Source organism: Rhea pennata, chromosome 3, assembly GCF_028389875.1.
Source record: "Rhea pennata isolate bPtePen1 chromosome 3, bPtePen1.pri, whole genome shotgun sequence".
In the NCBI taxonomy this organism is placed as follows: Eukaryota; Metazoa; Chordata; class Aves; order Rheiformes; family Rheidae; genus Rhea; species Rhea pennata.
This window is the reverse complement of record NC_084665.1, coordinates 89,021,821-89,045,987: the sequence shown is the minus strand read 5'-3', so window position 1 is coordinate 89,045,987 and position 24,167 is coordinate 89,021,821. Positions and strand designations below refer to the sequence as shown.

At 35.7% G+C, this 24,167-nt stretch overlaps 1 protein-coding gene across 3 annotated transcripts in view; it reads right to left on the bottom strand.

Moving 5' to 3' along the window:
* RNGTT (RNA guanylyltransferase and 5'-phosphatase) overlaps positions 1–24,167 on the bottom strand; it is a 196,693-nt gene that overhangs the window by 55,346 nt on the left and 117,180 nt on the right. For all 3 annotated transcript variants that reach the window (XR_009958007.1, XM_062572774.1, XM_062572773.1), the window contains exon 13: positions 9,520–9,620. Coding sequence is in view for 2 of the 3 variants with exons in the window: in XM_062572774.1 (XP_062428758.1) it covers positions 9,520–9,620 (101 nt within the window). In the remaining variant the exon portion in view is untranslated. The remainder of the gene's footprint in view (positions 1–9,519; positions 9,621–24,167) is intronic.

The following is a 24,167-nucleotide window of genomic DNA, read 5'->3' as shown; positions in this document are numbered from 1 at the left end:
ATAATAAAGTGTTCAGAGTAGGACCAATAACCAAAACATGAACAAAAATCTTTTGTTCTCCAGGCTGCTTGTCCAGTTCTAGCACAGTGATTCCTCTGCCTCAAAGTTTGCTTTATTCTTCTTTCAAATATACAACAGTATACAAGCATATCATCTGAGTTTTGCCTTTTTTTTTAATGTATGTTTCTTAATTCCAAATACTATGGTGAGACACTTGATTTTATTACATTAGAGATCTGCAATAATTCTATACTATTGCTTTTTTCCAGTTACAGGTGTGGTGCAATTTAATTGTACAATCTATAAACTCAGGAAAATAGACAACAAAATCTCTTGTTAAGCAACAAACTAAAAAGTCTTCTCATCATGAAAAATTTCTCCTCATGCCCTTCTACAATTTGTGTCCTTTACTTTTCAATCTTTTAACATGTATCTCTAAAAATCCTGGCTCCCCCTTCTCTATAACCTGCCATGAGGTAGTTGTAGACAACAAAATATCACTTACCCTTCTCTTTGGGCTGAACAAACCCTGTTCTCTCAGCCTGTCCTTGTATGTCATGTTCTCCAGTCCCTTCACCATCTCAGTGGACCTCCACTGGACTCACTCCAATGATCAATGTCTTTCTGGTACTGGGGAGCCCAGAACCAGAAAGATTACTCCAAATGCTGAATAGAGGCAGAGAATCACTTCTCTCCACCTGCTGCCCAGTACACAGCTGGCCTTCATTACAATAAGGGCAAACTGTTAATCTATTTTCAAAGCTTTGTCTACCAGTACCCCAAGTTCTTTTCTGCAAGACCTGCTTTCTAGCCAGTCAATCTCCAGCCTATACTACTGCATGAGGCTACTCTGTCCCAGGTGAAGGACCTGGTACTTGCCTTTGTTGAAGATTTCTGTTCAACCCATTTCTCCAGCCTCCTGAGGTCCTTCTGAATAGCAGCCATGCTCTCCACTGAATCAGCTGCTTCTCACAATTTGGTGTCATGCATGAACTTTCTGAGAGTGCAGTCTGTCTCATCAGCAAGGTTGTTAAAGACATTAAACAACATACTCAGTCTCACTATTGACCATTGAGAAACATCACTCAAAACTTGCCTCCAATTGGACTTTGCTGACTACTGCTCTTTGAGATTGGCAGACCAGGCAATGACTGGAGATGCATGCTGTAGTCCATTTAATCAATCCATAGTCACTAATTTGGCTATAATGACTTTATGGGGAACTGTGCTGAAGGTCTGTCTAAAGCTAAAGTCAACAACTTCCACTGCTTTTGCCTTGTTCATAGAGCAGACTTCTCATCATAGAGGGCAATTAGATTGGTTAAGTGTGATGTGCTCCTGCTAAACCGTGCTGGCTGTTCCCAGTCACCTTCTGGTCCTTTTCATGTACAGATTTGGCTTTCAGGAGGATTTTCTTCATAATCTTCCCAGATACTTTTAGCCCTTCTTGAAGACGGGTTTGACATTTGCCTTTAAAGATGACAAAAAAGCAGCCCATCTGGTTCCATGGACTTACGTTTGTACACTTTGCTTGAGTAGCTCCTAACTTGAACTTCCTCACCTGATGGTAGTACTTCACTTCCCTGGACTCTGCAATGAGATTCAGGGACCTCACAAACAAGCCTGAGATCAGCCCTTGCCATTCAAAACCAATGCAAAAAAGGCTGAATACCTCAGACTTTCCTATATCTTTATATATATATATATATATATATATATATATATGTATATATATCTTTCCTATATCTTTTTTAACTAGGTCTCAGCAGGCCATTTTCCTTAATCTTTCTTTTGTTGCCAGTGTATCTACAGAAGCTCTTCCTGTTGCCCTTCACTTACTCCCAACTCCAGCTGAATTTTGGCTTTCCTAATTCCATTCCTATAATACTCAAACATTTTTTTTACATTCTCTAAGACTGCTTGTCCTTCCTTTCTGTGTTTGTGTTCAGTCAGGAATTCCTCATTCAACCAAGCCTCCTGAGATACCTGCTTGATTTCCTGCACACTGGAAAGGTATGCTGTAAGGGCACATGGAGGAGGCTATCCTTAAAGATCAATCAGCTCTCCTGGGCCCTTTAGGGCAACCCACCATGGGATACTACCTACCTGTTTCCTGAAAAAGTGAAAGCCAGCTTTTCTGAAGCCCAAAGTCATTACTCTTCTGCCTACCTTCCTCACTTCCTTTCAGATTTCACCATCTTACAGTTGTTCAGCCAGAGTTGGCATCAGCCCTCAATTTCCCAAACAATTCCTCCTTATTCACAAATAGCAAAATCAGTAGAGGATCTCCACTGATTGACTCATCCAACACCTATGTCAAAAACTATTCTTGGCACGATCCAGAAATCTCCTGGACTGCTCGTGCCTTTCCATGTTACCTGTCCAACAGATGTTTGGCTAACTAAAGCTCCCCAAGAGTATGAATGCCAGCAGTCATGAGGTTTCTTCCAGTTGTTTAAAGAAGGCTTTGTCTCCTTCCTCCTCTTGACTAGGGGTCTGTAGCAGAATTCTACCACGCTAAACCTCCTGTTGGCCTCATCTCTGATCCTGATCCAGCAGCTTTAGACCATCCAACCACCCATTCCACAGCAGACCTCTGGGCATACCAGTTGCTTTTTGCAGATGGCACACCTTCTCCCATAACCCAGGCATAAATATAGCTATTCCAATTGTTATTTTAAGAGGCCATAATTTTATTAACATGTATGGATTAGTATAGAAACATGGCTAGATTTGTAAAATTATTAAGAAGGTATAATAAGAAAATACATAATGCAAAGCTTAAAACATCAGCTGTTGTTCATATCTCCCTGCAACTGGACGTTTAAATCAAGTATTTGGGATCCTATGAGCTTAACGCAAAACCAACTGTAATAAAACTTTAATTTAGTCACTAACACTTATCTTTTAATTAACATTCAACATAGGAAAAGCTGTTATAAAATGGGTTAAATAAAGCACAGAGGTTGTCACTAAAGCAGCATAGCACTGCTATAGTCCAAGAGACTTCTGGTCAAACTGCTCAACGGTAGTAATAAGCATACCAAGTATCTACCTGGGAAATGTAATCACAAAACACTGCCAGGTAAACTACTGAGGATCCCACTCTGTGAGTTCCCCATTATTTATTTTGTTCCATGTGTGAAAAGTCTTGTCAGTGCTGCTTTTGTACATCAAAATCATGAAGAAAAATCTTGTCATTATTTTGATTCACATTATTTCACCTTATACATACACAGTCCATCAAGCAGTATTTCTGAACCCCTATACCTAAGCTACATGGCCAAACAGGAAATTTAGAACAAAATATTTATTTAAATGTATAATAGGAGAGATCGGTGCATGAGAAAGAAGCAAATTTTAGAGGCATATGATATTTGGGAGCTTTTCTTGATCTCTTCTATGGATAGGAATAGGCAAGGAACTGATCTTTAACAGAATGGATTATTACAATGATAGCTGACATTAGCAACTGGAAAGACTACTTTAAGCAAGCAGTAAGTTCAAGAAAAAGAAGCAGGTCTATGAAACATGCAAGGCGACATTTACATTCCATTTTTGCAAGCGTATAGATAATTTTAGGACGATATGAGGCAAAGCTTTTAAAAATCTGGAGAAATGAGTAGCTAAAGTAGAATAATTATCTGACAGATGGAGATTGCCCAAGGCTGCCACTTGAACATATAAAAAGATGAAGCTTGAGTTCATTTCTGAAATCCAACCTTAGAAATTCCAAGAGCATCTTGACTATTAGCTGTGGAAGGTATAACATTATGTTCAGCATACCAGAGTATATATACTGCTTAGTTTGGAAAACCATACTTTGAAAAGAGTTTAAAAAGGCTGAAGCATTACAGAACAATTTTAAATATTCTTATATCAGTAATGTAACGCAAATACCGACAGCATAGGAGACTTGAAGTATCTAGATAAAATGTACATCCTTTTACAGATTTCCGTCACAATGCCAATGGTGGCAGTTGTCCATGCATATTCTACCACAGTAATTTTTGTGTTTTGCATTCCCCCCGTCCCATAACGTAATGTAATATTCTCTCAGTCAGCTTGCACAGTCCTATCTTTAAATTTGTTCAGATCTAGCAAAATCTACTGCGGTAACAGTTGACTGTCTAAAGATAATGGCTAAACAAATTACTCGTTTACTTTCACTTGCAGCTCTTTCATTCTGCAAAAGGTAAGCAACGTAGAAGCACACTCTTGCTTTAACAACAGTACAGCCATAAATGCAGCTAATACATTCAAACCTGCATTCCCTCCTGCTGTGCATCCCAACACTGTGCATCTTTGCATCTATTTGCAACATCTTGTCCTTATTTGTTCTGTAATTGCTGTGGGACATCATCTGCATCCTGCTTCACAACGCCACTAAATTCAACACAAATGCAGCTCTAATCTTGACTTTGATCTCTGGAGGCTACAGGAATAGGGGGTCATTATTTTTACAACCAGAGTACTGCTTGTAAAACTCCCATCTGGGCTGGACAACACATGCAAGAACAAGCTTGGGCTGTTTGAGAATGGGGCATTCTGCAAACAGGTGAAAAGTAAAAGAACTCACAATTCGAGCTGTCATCTCATGAATCAAATAAAAGGAGGAAGGCAAAACCGGGAGGGAGCAATGAAACACTAATTATTATGTTAGTTCTGCAATTCTTATCCTATTCAATTAACTTCTTCGATTTATCAGTCTTTTTTTTTTCTTCCTAGAGCAGAAGAGTGAGAAAGATTAGTTTATAGGATGGATAAGCCACCTTGTGACAAAAAACATATTTATATGAGACAGCAAAGCAAGGCTATCTTGAATCAGTTGTAGCTTTTTTTCCTAAGATGCTCTAACCTACACTCACTACCAAAAAGAGCACAACACTGCATCTAACCAAAGCTAAAATTCACTTGCTTAAAGTCATGGTATCTACGCCCCTTTGCCAATGGGTCAAGAGAGATTCCTTTCACATTTTTTGCTGACTGCCAGCGTGTCCAAGATTTGAAGTCCCTGCTGTCCTGGAACGTATTGTAGCTCATCTCACATTCTTTATTATTTGGTGATGCCCAAGCTAAATGGAACTTTGCCCCATTGTTTTTTAAAAGTGGTTCACTTAAACATGGTTAAGATCAAGAAAAAATTATACACCTGCTATTAACAGATAGTTGATAGTTACTTCAAGTTTTTTTTATTAGTATCTCTCTATTAGAGAATGAGTAAAATTCCTCTGATTCTTTCCAATATCCCGATGTTCTAGACAAAATAGATATTATTTCACAATTTGAAATGGCATTCAATGGTAGATAGTCTAATTCTTTGACCCTGTAAGATACTCTATTCATGGCCAATGAAACCAAAAGCTTGCTTTTCCCTTATTTTAACATCTGACTTGGATAAAAACTAAAGGAGTTCCATAGGACAATTAAAAATCTGTGAAAGAAGACACAGGCATTTTAAAAATTGTCAGCTACTATAAATCTAGCAGTTTATAAACACTTGCAGTTGATATTTGTGACATTCAAGGAAGGCTTAGAATTGGTCTGGGTTTCTTATTTTTTTAAAAAAATATTCTTAGAGTCAGACATTTTGAGAAGAGACATCTCTACTATTTAAAAATAGTCTTCTCTATAATACAACTGAGGTTTTGCAGATAGCAATTAAATACCCTCCAACTTCTCTTCCAATAAGGCCATTTAACTAGTAGCTCATTTAGCAACACACGTTGATGAGTTTATATTCCTGAAATTTTATTTTCCATGAATATCATAATAATTTAGAAAAAATACAGGTTACTGTCCTAAGAGCAAAGGAGGCAGCTTCACATTGCTGATGTGAGACCACCTTAGGAAACCTGAAGCAATATAGAAGTCTTGGAAGGAGGTGCTACCTTTTTAAAGTCCAGGGAATGTGAGGACTCTTCAGTTCAACTTTTGTCTTTCACCAGCAAAAAGCAAAAAATACTTTCATTCAGCTGATTTAATAGTTATTTATAAAAAGTCACTATACTAATGTGACCAGAATAGATTGAATAACCATAAACTGGAATTGTTGCAAATGAAAAGTAAGAAGAGTTTATCCAAACCCATCAGCCTAGTGGCTGGCCAGGCTGGACAACAGGAACATACATGGGACAGTTATGATGGCTCAGCTGATAAGCTTTAATGCACTAAGGTGCAATAACGCAATTTCTTTCAAGTACATGCACTGAACTGGATTGTCAGGATTAGGTCATCTGGGTTACAGAAATCCTTCCTTTCCTTGGGTTAGAAAAGTATTTTTCCTTTATTTTCATTCTTTGTTATGTAGTATTTATTTTTATAAGGAAACTTTTAGAATAAAAGTACTTTATAGATCATAACCCTGATCTTTCTTTTTAATTCAGCGGCAAAACTCCCTCCAATTTCAAAGTGAAAGAACTGAACCCTAGACAAAAATAATTGGTCATTTATCCATTACTGAATTACAGCCACATCTGAGGTGAAACACAGTGGCTATTTTGCAGTTAACATTACTATTACAGGCTGATCTATGGATGGAAATGCAGAACTGAAAGCACAGGGAAATGGTAGGTAGGTGGAAAATAATGACTAAAATTTGGCAAACCCCCTAGAGAGAATTCCCTTATTCATATGAAAAATGCACAAGACTGTTTACAATTGTTCGGGATCTCAATTACATATGCCACCCAAAAGGCAGGTCCAACAGCTGACAGGGTAATAATGCTAAGGTGCTGAATAAATAAAGCTCCTATACAATTTGTTCCCTATAAAAGTAAACAGGGAACTGTAAATACAAATGCTGCAAGCATCAAGTTAGGGGGATTTTGCTTTTTGCACATGTGAGTTTTATTTTTTTCAAACATGGCTCAACCAGTATTAACCATGAACTGGACTGCAAGATGTGGTAAGATCATATACACTTGCAGCAGAGATTCAGACATTTGCCTGCATTTCAAAGTTTAAAGATGAGGCTGTGAATCAGAAGAGAGGACTTGGAAATTATCGACAGTCAGCTCCCACACTCAATGTTTCGAGCTGTCAAGTATTTGAGATCAATACTTTGGCTTTGGCTCCTTGTTTGTCAGAAAGAGATCAATATAGAAACATATATTCAATTTTCATAGGTAATATCGTTTAACTGTACCAAAGGAATATGTGAATTTTATAACAGTACCTTAAACACATCTGAATTACTCTGCTGTCAAAAGATGCTAAATTTCTTTCTTGATTACAGGAAAAAAAAATCACCTAAAAGGTTGAAACCAATATCAACGTTGGTTTTTCTTCAAAAATCTCAGTGGGGCTGGGCAGAGGCAGGAAACCTAACATTGTCATGTTAGAATTGCCAGTAGCAAGGCATTCAGTTCATCAGAACAGAAGTTTTAGTTATACCAGAGATCAACCTAACAAGCTTTCGTCACAGCCATTTTAGTACGGCAGTGCTCTGAACTCTGGAATTGCCTTTTTAGGTCGAAAATAAAATATGCTTCTTTGGAAACTACAATCAACAATTTCAAAACCACTGTAATTCTGATGTTTTATTAAACAAATTCATCATCTTAAGATTTTCCACGCAATAAATGGGATACTCAAATTAGCAATTGAAGCAGTAAATCCTGTAGTATTTTTTTCATTGTTTGTGGTTAACTGGGCAGAAGCTACTGTTTCATAGGTCATTACTCAACATAAATACCTCTCTCCCAACAAAGGCAAATTATTTTTCCCACTCAGTACTTCATTAGCTTTTCTTTTTGTTGGATGACTGCACTTGCGATACCTTACTACTAGCAGTTAACTGTCATATGAGATGAAGTAAAATATATTTGAAGAATTGTATTTTATTAGTCAAATGTCATTTTTTTTTCCTCAGGTGTGAGAGGGGAACATAAACATTAAAGTACTTAAGTAAACCTACAGACTAATCCAGAAAATTATTTCCACAACAGGAGCAATGCACTTATTTTTACATACCTGGAATATGATAGAACATTTTTGAATAGTAGAAAGTGTTTCCAATTCCATATGGAAACAATCATTCTTTAATAACCTGCTACTAACAGCTTTCAATCCATTTTTTTTAGAAATAGTTTTTGCTAGCTAATGTTTTACAGTGTTTTCATATTCTGATCAAATAATCCATAATCTAATATATTAAATATAATAACATTGACATTTTTCTGTTTGAAGTCAGTGTTAACTAATCAAATGAATAATTCATTTCTAATGTGAAATGCAAAAAACTCATGTTTTGCTTCTGAATTAGAATGCTGTACATTTATAAGTTTAGAAGAAGTCGTAAGAAGCTCCTATTAAAAATAGGTGGGTTTTTTTTTTTTGTCAAATAAAGGATAATTTTCTTTACAGATAGTCTTGTGACATAAATAAAAGCTGGGAAAACCTAAAAGATTTGTAAATATACACATCTGATTCTTTGAGGTCAAACTTAAATGTTCCGATATATTTTCTAAAATAGCTGAGTTGTTACTGAGTACTTAATATTCAGTTTTCATACACAAATATTTGAACAGGTACTTCTGACCTTATGAAATGCTCAGAAGTTAGTAGCTGAATACATGCTGTTGAATAATCCCCATATCCTTAGGTTACTATATATTCACCAAATATGTTCATCAACACAGCATACAAGTGTCTAAAAGTTGGATGTGGTGTCATTAGCACACTGAAATAAGTAAGCAATATATGAAATAACTGCTTAATCATATTCAGTTGCCTGTAGCATCAAGAAAAAAAAAAGCTAAATGTCAGTATTTCAAACTGTCAGCTGAAATGAGTCCCAGATGTTAAAATATTAAGCAACCTAAAAATCAATTAACTTCATTTTAACAAAATCTTTTACAAGGTAAGCATAATCTAATGACTCATAATCTTCCCCTTCTCTTCCCTGGCACAATCACACATTAAACGTGCGCTTGTTTAATATATGCAGTGACTGGACCAGGCAAATAATACATAGAATTGATGTAGTCTAAAGATTTAACTGTCTTATGGCATTAGAATTTCTTTTTTTTTAATAAAGATTTTCATGGTTTTAGGGACAATACTGAAGAATAACTATCAAAAAATATATACTTATTTATAATTTTGTTTTTGCTTAAAAGAACACGTGCCATTTGTCATTGTACACAATTCCAAAAAGGAATAAAGTTTAGGTTGCTACTATTTTACATAAAAATAAAGGAAAATAGTCATTTGACCTAAGAATTTAAACTAATATAGCCTGACTCGTTTCTAAAAACATGAGGGGTTATTGTCAAATTCAATAAGTATTTTTTTAATGAAATTTAATTTATGAATGAGTTGATCCACATTACAAAGATCAGTCATTCTTTCCATCACAGCACCGATTACAACGTTTGTCTCTATTTCCAATAGACAAATTATACAGAACATACAGAGGCTTAGCTCTAGAAAACATCAAGAAACATCAGAGAAAAGATTTACTACTAAAAGACTCATGTAAACGTTTTATATTTAAAAAGGGAAGAAATTACATACCCTTCTCCACCAATTCTGGTTATCTTTAGACGAAAATCAACAGAGTTCAAACTGGGTGGCTTCCATTTCAAGATATCATCACATCGGCCAGGCTTGTATTTCTGAAGCAAATTAAAAAGCAGTTTCATTATGCTTATTGTTTTTTACAGGGTTTTAAAGTTACAATTCAGCATTTCAGAACTATATTAGTTGTCTCTAATGAACTGCAGTACTTAGACTAAAACAACAAACTCCATTAGCACAGAGGTAGTTGTGCTTCCGTATTTCCTTTGCTTTTATCACTCCTTGGCACTGTAGCCAAGGCATTGCATACAACAAGGAACAGAGAACGGAAACACAAACCAGCATTCTTTGCTGTATCTACCCGGCCAATGGAATATTTCGAAAAAGAAAATAAGACAACACAGTAACAAACAAAAATGCCGATGGGACATACGTAAAGACACGTTTTAGATAACCTCAACATTTCAAACATTTTTATGAGCAATGTTTTTGTTACCCATACAGTTAGCTGACAAAAAAAGCCAGCAGTCATTATACTGCCAATCATTAAAAAGGCCAGTCAGAAACATGTTTCTTCCTATCAAAGAAATCTAAGTTATGTAAAGATTGAAGAACATCATGACGTATTATAACATAATTAAGGGAACATTTATTGCTTAAGGGAAAGGGTATACACTTGATACACTTGACTGAATCAAAAGATGCCATACGTAACATAAAAGGAGCAATCTTCTCTTAAGTCAGAGCTTTGGCATATCACGAGCTCTTTTATCATCAGCTTAATTTATTAAGCTGCCATTTTGTTCATCCTGGCTAATAGCGAGAGTCAAGCCAAAAGCAGACTACGTCTTTTCTTACTAAAACCTTTGTGGCAGAAGAATAAATGAATATGAATAGGGTAAAAGAATATAATTTGGAGAAAGACAGAATGAGAATTCTTAACTGTTCGGTTTTTAATTTATTAGTCCACAGTGAAAAAATTATGCAAATTTACTTTAAAGAAACAAGAGTGCTCAGTGTCTTTTGGAAACATGGTGACTACTAGCCGCACACAGCACCTACAGGGTGTTAAATATTTGTAAAATGCAAAAGTTAGCGACGATAAACGTAACAGTTCTAAATCTAAAATGACAGAAGAAGATGAAAAATTTCCTGTTTTCTGATGTAAAAATGGAAAGTTAGCCTTCCCCAAATAAATGCAGTGTAGCTTACTATTTATCTCTGGATGAAATTATCACTCGTACTGCGTGTGGCTTTTGCTAGACAATTATCAAATGTAAGCTTCACATAAGGCTAGAAAGGTTTGGAGCTGATTTAGTTATTTCTGAAATATGTGACAAAAATAACTTACTAAAAGCTCCTTCTGGCATTTGAACATGGCTGGCTAGAGTGTTTCTTCTCTTCTTATATTTGACCATTGCCCTAAACTGTTTGAGGGCAAAGGCTGGAGGCAGTCTGTCCTGGTTTCCAGTCTGGGCATTATAAACACGTTCCAAATGTCGGCATTAAATCATCTACGTGACTTACCATTCTAATCATGCACAGTTCTGAACTGAATTTCTCCACAATCTTCTCTTCAATATCTGAATAAAATTTAAATTATTTATTCTTGTCCTCAGCAGAGCGCACAGAAGCTATTTCTGACGCCTCTTATCTATGCTTGCTTTCCTTCAACTTCTTTCATTATATTCTTTCCCTGCTATCACCTAGCTGCAACCTGTCTCTTGGCAAGCAAGTTTCTCCAGTAGTCCCTCACACTGGGAACTCTTGCCTCCTTACACTTGAATCAGAAAACTAGTACGATACAGTGTGATAGGAAGTATGGTTTTTCCTCGCTTCTCTTCCTGTCGGCCTGGTTTCTGTGATACAACACCAGCAGCTATTTGAGGAAGGCCGGCTGGGTCTACCTTTTCAAAATGGGACTTAGAAAGGGATTCTTCGAGCAACTTATGAAAAACAAAACATTTCGGCAATCAACTAGAGATATTCCATTAGAATAGTGGAACAGTGGCAACTTAGAGGCTCTTCCAGCTATTTCTCTAGATCTTCCTTCACAAGCAGTAATTTAAAATCTCAAAAGATTTCAGGTTTAATTAAACTCTTCCAGTGATGAAATTTATCTTGCCCCTTAGCTTTTTCATCTCCATTCCCAAATTAAAAAATTGCTATCATGCATTCTGGTGTTAAAAACATGTAGGAACTCATGTCATATATACTAATTGACCTTAAATAAATAATACAATAGAATCTACAAAATATAATGCTCAATAAAGCATTTAACCTTTCCAGATTATAAACATTTATACATATATATAAATAAATACACACACAAACACATACTCATATTTTCATACATAGATTCTGTATTTAAATATATTGTAAAGTATTTATATTCTATTTTAGAGAAAAAAATTAGAATTTATTCAGTTGGATGTGTACCTTGGATATGAAAATCATGATTAAGGTGAATGGCACTGAAATCTCTTTTTCCGTCAAATTTCCCTACCATTTTCTTGTACTTATATCTGATACTGTGGGAATATGGAATTAAATTATAACCTTTATTACTAAAATATATTCCAGGAATTATTGGACACAATATAGACTGTGCAAATGCATTACTTACTGCTCTCTGTCATCTGCAGGTCCTAATTTGGCCAGATGTGATTACTGTTGCTAGGTAGTCACTACTTAGTTCAAATAAGAGCTATGAGGAACACATCAGTTTGTGACAAATTTCACCACAGACAATGAAAATTTAATTCACGAAACAGCAGGTTACCAAGAAACACGGCATACAGCTGAATAGCAGAAGTTGTTGGAATAGCTGTGACTTTTGCTGTATGGAATAGAAGAGTCATCTTAATAGCTGTTCTTTTGTCTTCTCAGCATGACTGAGGTCCTCAACCACTACCAGGAGTGTAATCTGTCAATCCTGCAGAAGCCCTAAGAACTTGCATTAGGGCTCGGCTTCTAATTTTTTGACCTGTAATAATTTTCTGAGTCAATTTCTTTTTAAGAAAAAGGTCTTATTTTGAGAACTTCTAAGCTATTAAGACTAGCCTTAGTCTAACTCACTTTAGAAGACCGTCTCAACTATTTTAGTATACGGAACTAAACCAGCCTTTTACATGTCATTCCTTTAAAGAGAAAACAAACAGAGACTAAAAGTCCTCAGTACAGAAGGAATTTTCTCTTCTGTATAGAAATGCCAGTCTCAACCAACAAAAATCTTGTGTTTTGTGTCCAAAGGGTAAATTTGAACTGTTTCTACATTTACAAGCACTCGTATTTCTTCCCAGTATTTTCTCCTTCATTAACAGGAGCCTTGCTTTCTGATTGGACAGATAATAGGATTGAAATGTACATACCATAGCCTTCGAAATGAAAGATCAAGATTTTTTCTACATCATATCATTGGAGGAGGAAATTCAAAGGCCTCTATGGAAGCACTAAAAGCTTCCTTCAGGATTGTAGACTTTTTAGCCTTTTTCTTTTTACTTCTGCCTAGAATATAAAGTCTAAAAAAATCTAGAAACTCCTTTAGGAAATGATCTTTACTTCACAGAATCATAGAATCAGTAAGGTCAGAAGGGACCTCTGGAGATCATCTATTCCAACCCCCTTGCACAAGCAGGTTCACCTTGATCAAGTTTCTCCTGGATTCCCCTCTCAGCAGTAAATCCCTACAACATCTCTATCAGAGGTCCTCAATTTGTCCTTGTAACAGCTCAAAGAACTGCTCATTGTTTCCATCCTGCCCTGCTGGGAATCACTTCATATACACACGCACACCTCTCTGAGTCATTGTACTAAATGCCTGCAGAACAGACGCATCTAAATTGTACAATAACGGAAGAATAGCCTCACTGCATTAGCCTAAACCTCTAGCATCCTTACAGAGGCCAAAAGCATATGCCTAGGGGAAGTTAAACAGAGGGCAATCATACAAGAATTTTTCTACCAATACTCTCTCAGACATCATCCATTTTCAGAATCAGAGACCTCCTGACACGAATGTGATTTCTATATTTGTAGTTACCCTCAGTCCCCCCCGCATGAGCTTGTCCAGCTCCCCACTAAGACCAGGTAAACTTCTATCATCTGTAACAGCCTATAGCAAAGCGTTTCACAGTTCAACTACTCTGCAAGAAAAAACACCTTTTGTTTATTCTGAATCATCAGGTTTCACAAATTTATGCTGTCTAGGGCTTATACTGACAGAGACAGTGAACCACGAAACATCACTCTTCCTATGCTACTCTTCATTTCATATGCTTCTACAAATGGAAGTAATTTCAACTCAGAGGCCATCGTTTTACATATGTAGTTAGAAATTTTTCTTTAGATTAGAGTTACCATTCTTGCTTTTACCTCCAGGACCAGCACAATGTGAATCAAATTTCTGCTAAAATGTCTTATTCATTAAAAATTGCTAAAAGAAAACAAAAAAAAATAAACAAGATATCTGCCACACTTCTTCACAATTAGCCAATCCACGAGATCTTGGCTAGAATACAATGGCAATAAAAATATACTAGTTTGGACCATTATCAAATAAGACTTTTCTCACTTTGCCACAGATTTGTTAACACTGAACATCTAGCAAAAGTACTAAGTATCTTACAAATGTTTCAGAAAAATATTGACTTTAAAACTAGTATCAAGAACAAGTAGTACAGTATCCATACGTCTACTCTTACCATGAAAGACATTCACAGAAATCTAGCTTGAAATGAAAATACAATCTAATAAAGGCCATATTAGTTCCTGAGAAGAGTATTCACTTTTGTAATGGGCAAGTTTATATGTACAATACAGCAGTAGTAGATTCTTGAATTTGAATGCTAAGCACTAAATCAAGTATTCTGCAAATATCAGCTGGAACCAAAAAAGAATTCTACTTCTTAAATATGTGAAAATTTTGCCTTAGATGAATCACTGCATACTGCAGGTCTGTTCTGCCTGAAGTTATCTTATATTCCCTTTCCAAAACAAAATGTGAAGCAATCTGTCTGAGATCAAACTACTCCCCAGAATTTTAAATATAGCATTCATAGCAATGATATCTTAAACATCTCTCCTCCCTTAAATATGCATGTACGTGACTGTTTCTAAAACACATCAGGTCACATAACACCTTAAAGATGAAGTTTATGCTTTTCTCTGAACCCTTTCAACCTAGGATAAAGGCACCCTTACCAAGGTAAACTAATCTTCCTCCTCTTGATGAGGCAAGAACTTCAGTCCTACCTCTTCCTTTACAGTTGTTAGAAGAAATGATCCATTTGCCACGTCTAGGCTTTTGGCTGAAGTTACTGTGCTCTTACCAGCTTCATGGTGGTCCGAAATTCTGGTCAACAATGTATACCAGAGTTGAACAGGTTGCCCAGAAAGGTTGTGGAGTCTCCTTCTCTGCAGATATTCAAAGCCTGCCTGGATGCAATCCTGTCTAACATGCTCTAGGTGATCCTGCTTGAGCAGAGGGGTTGGGACTCTGTGAATAGGAAAGACTAACAAAAGTTGTCTACCTCAGACATGCTGTTTCCTCTATGGTAAGTCTTTGTTGGGCTGATAACCTAACCTGGAGACCAGAGGGGAAACAGGCACCAGGCACCATAAGGAAGTGCTGCTTCATTCACAGCTGAGTAGGAACAGGAATAAGACCTGTGAGCATTATATAGTGATATATAGTTATCTTATATACCACTTATAGTGGTGGAGGTGGCAATGACACACTGCTGTCATCTGTGTGAGATGCCAAAAGGTCAACATGGCATTTTCTTCAGCGGCCCACTGTGAGGCTGGCAATCCATAATCCAAAGGTTTGCGGAATATAATTCTCCTTTTGACAGGTTCAAACCATGCGTTTAGTGAGAATATTTGGTCCAGGGCGGGGACCAAGACTAGCTCTAATCCCCAATAAATTCCTAAAAATGATAGCAGAGATATAGGGTCCAATTACTTCCTGCTTCTGATCAGCTTCTATTGTACCACGTAACTTGCATCACTTATCGACATAGTCCTTCCACCCCTTAAGTGTAAACAAGCAGACACAACTTTATGTCTAAAGCTCAGAGGATTGTAGAGGGATACTGCCTGCTAGATGCTGGAAGCAGAGTCAATTCTTCCATTAAAATTCAGAAACTGCTAAGGTTAGTTTCATAACCATCAACGCATGCTGACTCTGTTACCTCTGCTGGCTACAGTCCTTTTCCTGTCTGCAGTGACACAGTTTAGAAACCTGTATATCCACAACAGTCAGAAATGAGCACAAAGAAATAACACCAAGTACCTGCCTGAAATTTAGCAAGGTTCATGCTTTTATAAAATACATATGAAATTCATTAGTATTGGGGGCTTAGTTAATTCAAATTTGTTTATAATTTTGTTAAAAACACAGTTTCTACTGAACAGTGAAGTACTAAAAAAAAAAAAATTATTTCCATCACGATAGTTATTTAACTCTTTAAAAATTACTACTAGATTATGATGCATAACTACATTTTAAAATCTTAATAAATATGGTAGTGCTTTTTTCTGGAAAACAATGCAGTAAATATGTCTGAATATGTAATAAATTGTATAACTGAAATTATTCTTGAATATGAAATTGCTTTATATCTTCAGGTGTCTAATTGTGTTAGGTTTCAAATAAAATATTCATATTTTTTATTTCAAATAAAATATTCATATTTTAATACCAGGAAGGAACTTCTATTATATTATAAATGATATTCTGATATTTAGTCAGCCTTATTTACCAGGATAAACATCCTAAAAGCATTCTAAAAACAATTCAAAACACCTCAGATTCACAAGAAGTACGAAATATTTGTTATCTTGTAAAATCTGCTCATTTCAATTACCATATTCTTCTGTTTTATTTAAATTGTTTGCAAGCACCTTTGTATTCAACATGATATTAAACCTTCCACTTGAATGGAAAAGGTTAACTATTGCAAACCTACATATACACAAAAATAAGTCTCTTCCTCTTAGCCACTCAAAACAACAATTAAATATTCTCTCTCATGTGCTCTATTTTATTCTTAACACTCTTAATACCCATAAGGCCCTGTCCAGTGTAATAGTTTTCATTCATTTGTGTAAATATAAAGATAGAAAAATTACCATAAATGTGTTTTTATTTTCTTGCATTTAAGCAAGACTCTGGGTCACTCTGAAGACTCGAAAGGACTGATTATAAAGATGCCTCAATCAATCTTTTCAGGCTATATCTCATAGTAAAATGAGCCAAAGAACAGGAAAAAATGCTCATATTGTTGTCACATCATGTGAGTAAGTTGCATCAATGGATCAAAAAGCCATGGGATGAAAGGCAATCTTTGACACAATTGTGTATTCATAGATTTTCAAGGATGGAAAGTATTAGCGGGCTCACCGAGCAAGCTCTGTTGTGTAATGGGACAGAGAAACGTCAACCACAATTTCTGAATCAAGCTGCTAACTTCTATTCAAATTACAGGATCACAGAATCAGAAAGGTTGGAAAGGACCTCTGGAGATTATCTAGTCCAACCTCCCAAAAACTTCCTTGTGCTGGTTCCACTGGGGCTTGAACTCAAGACCTTCAGCATGTACAGCAGTTGTGATAACCACTACACTACATTCAGAAACATACCAAGTAATGAAGAAATGACAACATATATTTAGGGAGGTTACCATAATCATTTATTACTCTTATAACTGCATGCTTATTTCTATACTGAATACCACTGATTCTTGTAATGCCTTAGTTTAGACTGAAGCCTAGCTCTCCATGTAGTTGCTTAAAGACCACAGTCAAATAACACATAATCTTCTCTTTGTTAAGATGAAAAGATTGAGCGTCTCACTGCACAGGTAATTTTCCAGTTGGCAAATCTTTTATACCACTGCAAAATTTGCCAAAAGCATTTAGAAGAGCAGAAAACAGACCTGAATCTCCCAATCCAGTTTTATTTCTACTGCTCGTGTACACAGCAGTATACAAAATGTTTATATCCACTTTGTACCCTTTTGCATTGCATTGCATTGATAGGCACTGATAACCATCTGAAATAATCCTTTTCGGATTAGCTGTGTCTTAATACTCTTGCTCCTAGACGTGTACTTCACATTCAGCTGTACTGAAACAGTGACGTAAGACCAGATGATCCAGGCCTATATAACTGATCTTCAGAGAAGTTAAACAAGTTTGCTGAAAAAGTTGGAAATAATCACACGATTACACACATAAAACCTCCAAAACTTATCATTAGAACCCTTCATTTTAATATACTTTTTTAATCCATCACCAAAAAAGAAAAAAAGAACACACAAGAGAAGACATCTAAGAAAATCTAAGTGAGGGAAAAGAAGTTATGCCACAAGCAGTTAACTTTTAACTTGCTAAAGTATTTTGTCTTCTGTCTTTCCTAGCTTCCCTTTTCAGTTCCAACTCCCTCTATTCTTCAAAGTCCCTACATAAAGGGCTTACATCCTTTCCATATTCTCCATATCCCATTACTGCAATACCCCTAGTTCTCTCCCATGTAATCTATTTACCATTCCAGTTCAAAAGCTATGCAAAAGGAAATGTGGCACCATTTCTGGCAATGATGAAGGAAAGGCATGATTACTCTTGCATGAAGTCATCAGATTTGGTTGTTATTTAAGACACAGAGTTGACCAAACTGATTATCTACTGCAAGCCAAAATCTTCATGATTTTGGTCAAGACTTGCTAAGAACATTCCACATACCTCAGAGTCAAGAAAGTGAACGCTAAGAAATTTTCCTACTGTGTTTTGGGTCTGCAAAGGGTCACAGGACAGCCCACAGACACTGACCATACCAGCTTCCACCTAGTTTAGTTCTTTACATAGCTAGAAATAAACTACTACCATTATCTGCTTCCTAGGACAACTACTTGTCGCTTCACTTCACAGAATACCACTTGGCCATCTCTTCTGTATATCCAAAGACTCTAACACAGGTTAGAAATGAATTAGTTGAATTACAGAGTAAAAATACAGCCTAATTAAAATCAATTTCTATATCACAGTTCTGTAGCATAGAAATTTTATTTAGCTTTATAACAGATGAGGGACTAATGTGAGCTAACCACAGTTTTTAGGAGATGAAAACTTTTCAAATCATTTAAAATAAGAAAAATAAATGTGACTGCTCTCCAGAGAAAGTACTTTTCCCCAAAAATAGTTTGGAGAAATTCAGTCATACTAAGAAAGCATTTGAAACAGAAGGACTCAGTTGAGGCAGCTTACTTAAATTTCTAGAATGTCTTTTTTTTTATAAAAGTCACGTTGAACCACATAGGAAAAGGCATTTATACGCAGGACTTCAAGTTAAGCCTATGAAGCTGTCTTAAGATTGTAGTTGCCATTGATCTGAATGTTTAATTGCTCATTATCTCAAAAGGTCAAGAAACATACTTGGGTGCTTAAAATTAGTATTTAGGAGCAGTGAAGTCTTTTAGATGCAGACACAAAATGGTTATAAGGCAATGAAATAATAAGATGATGAAACTGAGGTAGAAACAAAACTGGTTGATCAAGATCAGAGGAAATTTTGAAGAACTCAGAGGCAACTCTGAACTTTGTATTAACAGAACAGCAGATCAAATTCACATTGGACAAATGCAAGTTAACAAGGGGAAGATTTGTTGTGGTTAACTTGACTGTATATATTCAGCTAAGAAAAGGTGCTTCAATGAAATCTCTTCAACGGCGTTCAGTGTGCCAAAGACAATTAAGTTTCATTCATTATTTAGAAAGACAAATCAAATGTACCCAGTATTGTTTTCTTCCATGTAGATATTTCACATAATTTCTGTATAAGCTCTCGAATTTTTAGAGCAGGCATTTTTTTAAATATGAATCTATTGTTCCTATGCTTGCAAGGGAAATCCACAGGGATATGATTTTTAAGTAAGAGCAATCAGGCTGGAAGAAACTCCCGAGTGAGTATCAGTACTTTCCAAACACCTGTCATTTGTGAAAGGCATATTCATAGTTGAAGGAAAACAGAAGAATGTTAACCACTGAATGGAAAACATAGAAGAACATTCTGACTGCAAAATTTGTACCCCTACAACACATCACACAAACACTGTCCAGCTTCATGCAAACGCTATAAATGCCTCCTATCAAGCCCTTCATCAGCACCACCAGTGTTTAGCCATGGACCGATGGCCATGAACACACTATCTAGAAGAAGAAAACAAAAGTAAATTCCTTGCTTTCAAAAAAATTTTTGTCAACTAAAAATAAAACAATCAGTGTTGCTTGCAATGTTTCACGTTCTAAATCAGTGATTCAAACCACCTGACCAATCAAAGAACTGCAGCCCCCACCAAACATCGACTTTTTGCTCGCCTCTATAATTTGATCAGAAAACAAAGACATACCGATGTTCACTAGGCAGTTGATCACTTTTAAAATAAGGTTGTTAATGAATTCCAAACATACAATTTACACATGTCACAATACTGGAAGTAAATCTGTAGGCAATGACTTTTGAAGCTTATAAAGATGGGGAAAGACAGCTTTATTGGCTAAGCTCAAATCATTTAATAAGGCAAAAGAATAACAGAGTTAATTCTTGATAAGAATATTTTATATAACTCATTACTTGACAACGAACAGTGGAGTAAACAATGATGCTTGAACTCCCAAGTAGTCAACTAGATTTGTACTTATTCTTTCAATTAAAAAAAACACTAAAATTAACATAACTTCGCTGTATTCAGGAAATTCTTCCCTCAGAAAGGGAAAAGGCTAAACAGAAATGACACTTTTTAATACATTAACACTGGCTAGCCAGAATAAAACTAGCAGTTTTTATTGTGAAAATGTTATTGCACCATAATTTGCCTCTTAGGAAAATGTGACTTGGAAGCTTTACAAAGTAGAAAGAAAACGGTTATAATCAAAAGGGCTTCTCAAATATTAAGCTTAGCTGTCAGATCAGACTGACAGGCAAAATATGCTGCTAATATTCACTCATTTAAATAGTGTTAGACTATGTTTCACACAATGGATATTAACATTTGCATGCAAATGAGGTTTAGAAAGTTAACCTGTATGCAGAAATTATTCTATTAAAATTATTCCGTTAATATTTTAATAGAAAAATTTCAATTGCCTTTTCTAAAGGTGCCTGCGAATTGCAAGTCAATGGAATATTTATTGGACTTTTTTTTATAATTATTGGGCTAAATGTCTTCTAGTCTTGCACTTTAATTTAGCTTTATACCTCCGGCTTCATTAAACATCTTCTTTCATAACTATACTAATAGCTTTTCTTAATATTCCATTAAGCAAGGAGAAAAATGTGATGAAATTTTCTTCACAACTAACTACATTTAAATATTAATCCTATTAATATTTGATAAATGATTTGGCTATCAATTCATAGCCAAAATCTATGTTTATAGCAATCGGAATATAGCAGTAAAAATTATTCATTGCTCATTTTGTAAAGCACATTACTGTAAAGCAGGAGCAACCTATTCTCATTCACTTCTGTCTGCAGTCATCGTTTCACGTACTACTACAAACTGGACCTAGAAATTCCAACATCTGGTCTGAAGTAAAAAGGATTAAAAAAACCCACCCTTAAACTGGTGGCTAATATATATGACCGAATGCAGACTAAATACTGTCTGCCTTCAATTCTATATTCTATATTGAACAGAAGCAAATTAGGGTAACTTCAAATGCTGCATATTTGCATCTTTATGACAATAGTACACTCCTAACAATAGAACTATATTCCCATCAGTCCAAGGAACTCGTGATTTTCCATGGTTGCTGTTTAACATAGCTTTACATTGCTATTGACTATTTTGTAATTTTCTTATTCTTCACCATCTGGGATTTATTACCTCTTTAAATCTGTGCTGTGCAAGTCTGTGCAAGAAAAATTGATGCAATAATACAAACAATGAAGATACTTCAGTTTGCTCTCTATTACTTTAACTCTGCTTATTTCACTTTATCACTTACTCATACTGATATGATCTTCAGACTATAACTGCAGTGTATGCTGTAACTAGGACACCAGTGTGATTACAGAATACTATTGTATTTACTCCCTTAGATTAAATTTTCTTTTAAACTAAACTTTACAACTCTATAATGGTAAAGATCAAATCTACACCACTTTGCCTCAACTATACACTGGTATTTTTTTTTCTCCTTTAGAAATATAGATATAACATAAATAAATATGGAAGCAAGAAAGAAATAAACTGTCCAAAAAGACTGGTAAATAAAGAGTTTCATCCTGATCACTAGAAGACTCTATGAAACTTATACTGTAATTAATCTTCTTTCATTTGCATCCTCTTTTTCCCCAAAACAATTAGACATCTCTCTGATGCGACAGGGGAACCCTTTTCTACCTGAAGGCTGCTAAAAATCATTGCTAAAAATTACCAGAGTTAGCTTCGCACCAAGATTATGGCTACGTTTATTTCTAATTATTTTGAAAGAACCATAATTATTGAACACTACGGGTGAAACCCAGTTTAACTTAGGCACAGCGGAGACATTAGAGATATAGATGCTTCATAAAGCAACTCTCCAGTAAGTGCCTCTGCCCCACAGAGCCAATGGAGAAAGGCAAGTAACTGAGGCTTTACACACGTATACATACCTAATTCAGGAGGACAGTACTCCCTGCCACATGCCCGTGCCCACGGACTGCATGCAGAACTTCGGCACCTGCTTTACAAGGCTTAGCTCATACCTTGCTCTCTAGGTTTTCATATTCAGTTAATCTTCTCCATTCATATAAATGTATATAGGTATATAAACACAGATAGATTGTGTGTGTGTGTGCATATATATATATATATATATGTCCAAGTCAATATATTACTACTTATCTGAAAGATCCAACTCTTCCTTAAATAACTGAAACTTACTTGATAGCACTAACGCTGCTTATTTTTGCTATTCTTTCACGTCCAATCCAGATTATTAATATATCTAACAGAAATGCAATTGTTTCAATGACACGTTACAGCTTAGACTGCAAATGAGAAAAGCAATTTTAATTCTCTAATTTATTAGCTGAGTTTATTATTTTCAGGCTGCAATTCTTGAAATTTAAAATGAAACAGAAAAACCTTTGGACGACTGCACTACTAAATAGCACAATAACGCGCAGCTTGCTTTTTTTTTTGTGAGCAAACCATAATCTTTTAAAACTATTCTATAGCTAGTAACTCTTCAAATTTTAAATGTTCACATTCTCCTTCACTACTCTCCTTCCAGAGTGTAATACGACTCTATCCAAATGCATCTCCAGAGGACTCTTGAAGACATTGTCCCTTAATTCACTGATATAAAAGTTGATGACCAAAGATGAAGGGATGAATTCAAAGTAAACTGTTGGGATAGTCGAGCTGATACAGAAGTATTCCTGGTACCCAACCCTTTACTTATTATATTTTTAAATCTCCTGAATCATTATTTTTCTTCCTTCTCTCTCCCAGTGATGCACCAATTCATCAAAAGATTCTTAGAGAGATCACGTTCCTTCCTAATTTTAATTTCATATTTTTACTGTGAAAACATCATTAGTTACATGAAGTAATGCTAGAGAAAACACTGATTTTCATTTCATGAAGTGATAGGTACAGCTGCTTCATTAAGTCGCTTGTTTTATGAAACTCACCATTTTTGTCTCTTTGTATGTTTAAAGTTTCATATTTACATGAATTTATATTCATAAAAATTCATTTATATGACTCTCATATTATACAAATAATTTATTTCATATTTATCACCCTAAAGCTTCTTTAACTTCTTAAGGCCTCACTGCAACACTCTCTAGCTCTTCTTCACATTCTTTCCTTCCATTTTTAATACCTTTGTCCCAGTTCAGGCTTAAATGTAGTATCTTAAATCTACATCAGAAAAGGATGTGAAGAAGTCAGTCTACAGATGACAGAGGAACGAACTTCTTTGTGGACAGTTAGTCTGTGGTCAAATGCTCCTTGAAATCTTAAAAAAATTAGACTAGACCAGCAGAAAGTATGAATTGTGTAAGGCCAACAACAGATAGATCTTCATTGTATCAAAAGACCCTCCAAGAAGTAAGAACCACTGCTCATGGCTGACTATCTACTATAACCCAATTTGCAAGTTGGGTAGTCTACCGGTATTAAAGACCACATTCACAGCAGCTACAATATTTAATTTTAAGGCCTCATCGTACCATTGTTTTTGCTGACTTTGATCTGTTCGGTATACGAAGAAAAATATTTCAGCAAACCACCTTCGAGATCATGAAGATTCATGAAACCTACCAATCCTAAATAAAAAGATGTGAAAATACACCAAAATACTCCTTCAGGAGTGTCAATCTCAACAAGCAAACAAACAGCTCTCGCACCAAGAGGCAGGCAGTGAGCTGCACCTTTAAGTTAATCTGAACATAAGGAGAAACGTGCAAGCACAAGCTAAGAAACCGCAGCATGCTGGTCTCAGATGTAGTCTAATTTCTCTCTTTAATTCCAGAGCCGAAAAGCCCCTAGAGCTGAACTGATATGCATGAAAGATGATGCACAGAATTGCCAGCAGGATTTTTTCTACATGTCGTCAAATGTATGTTACACGAAATTGTCATTAAG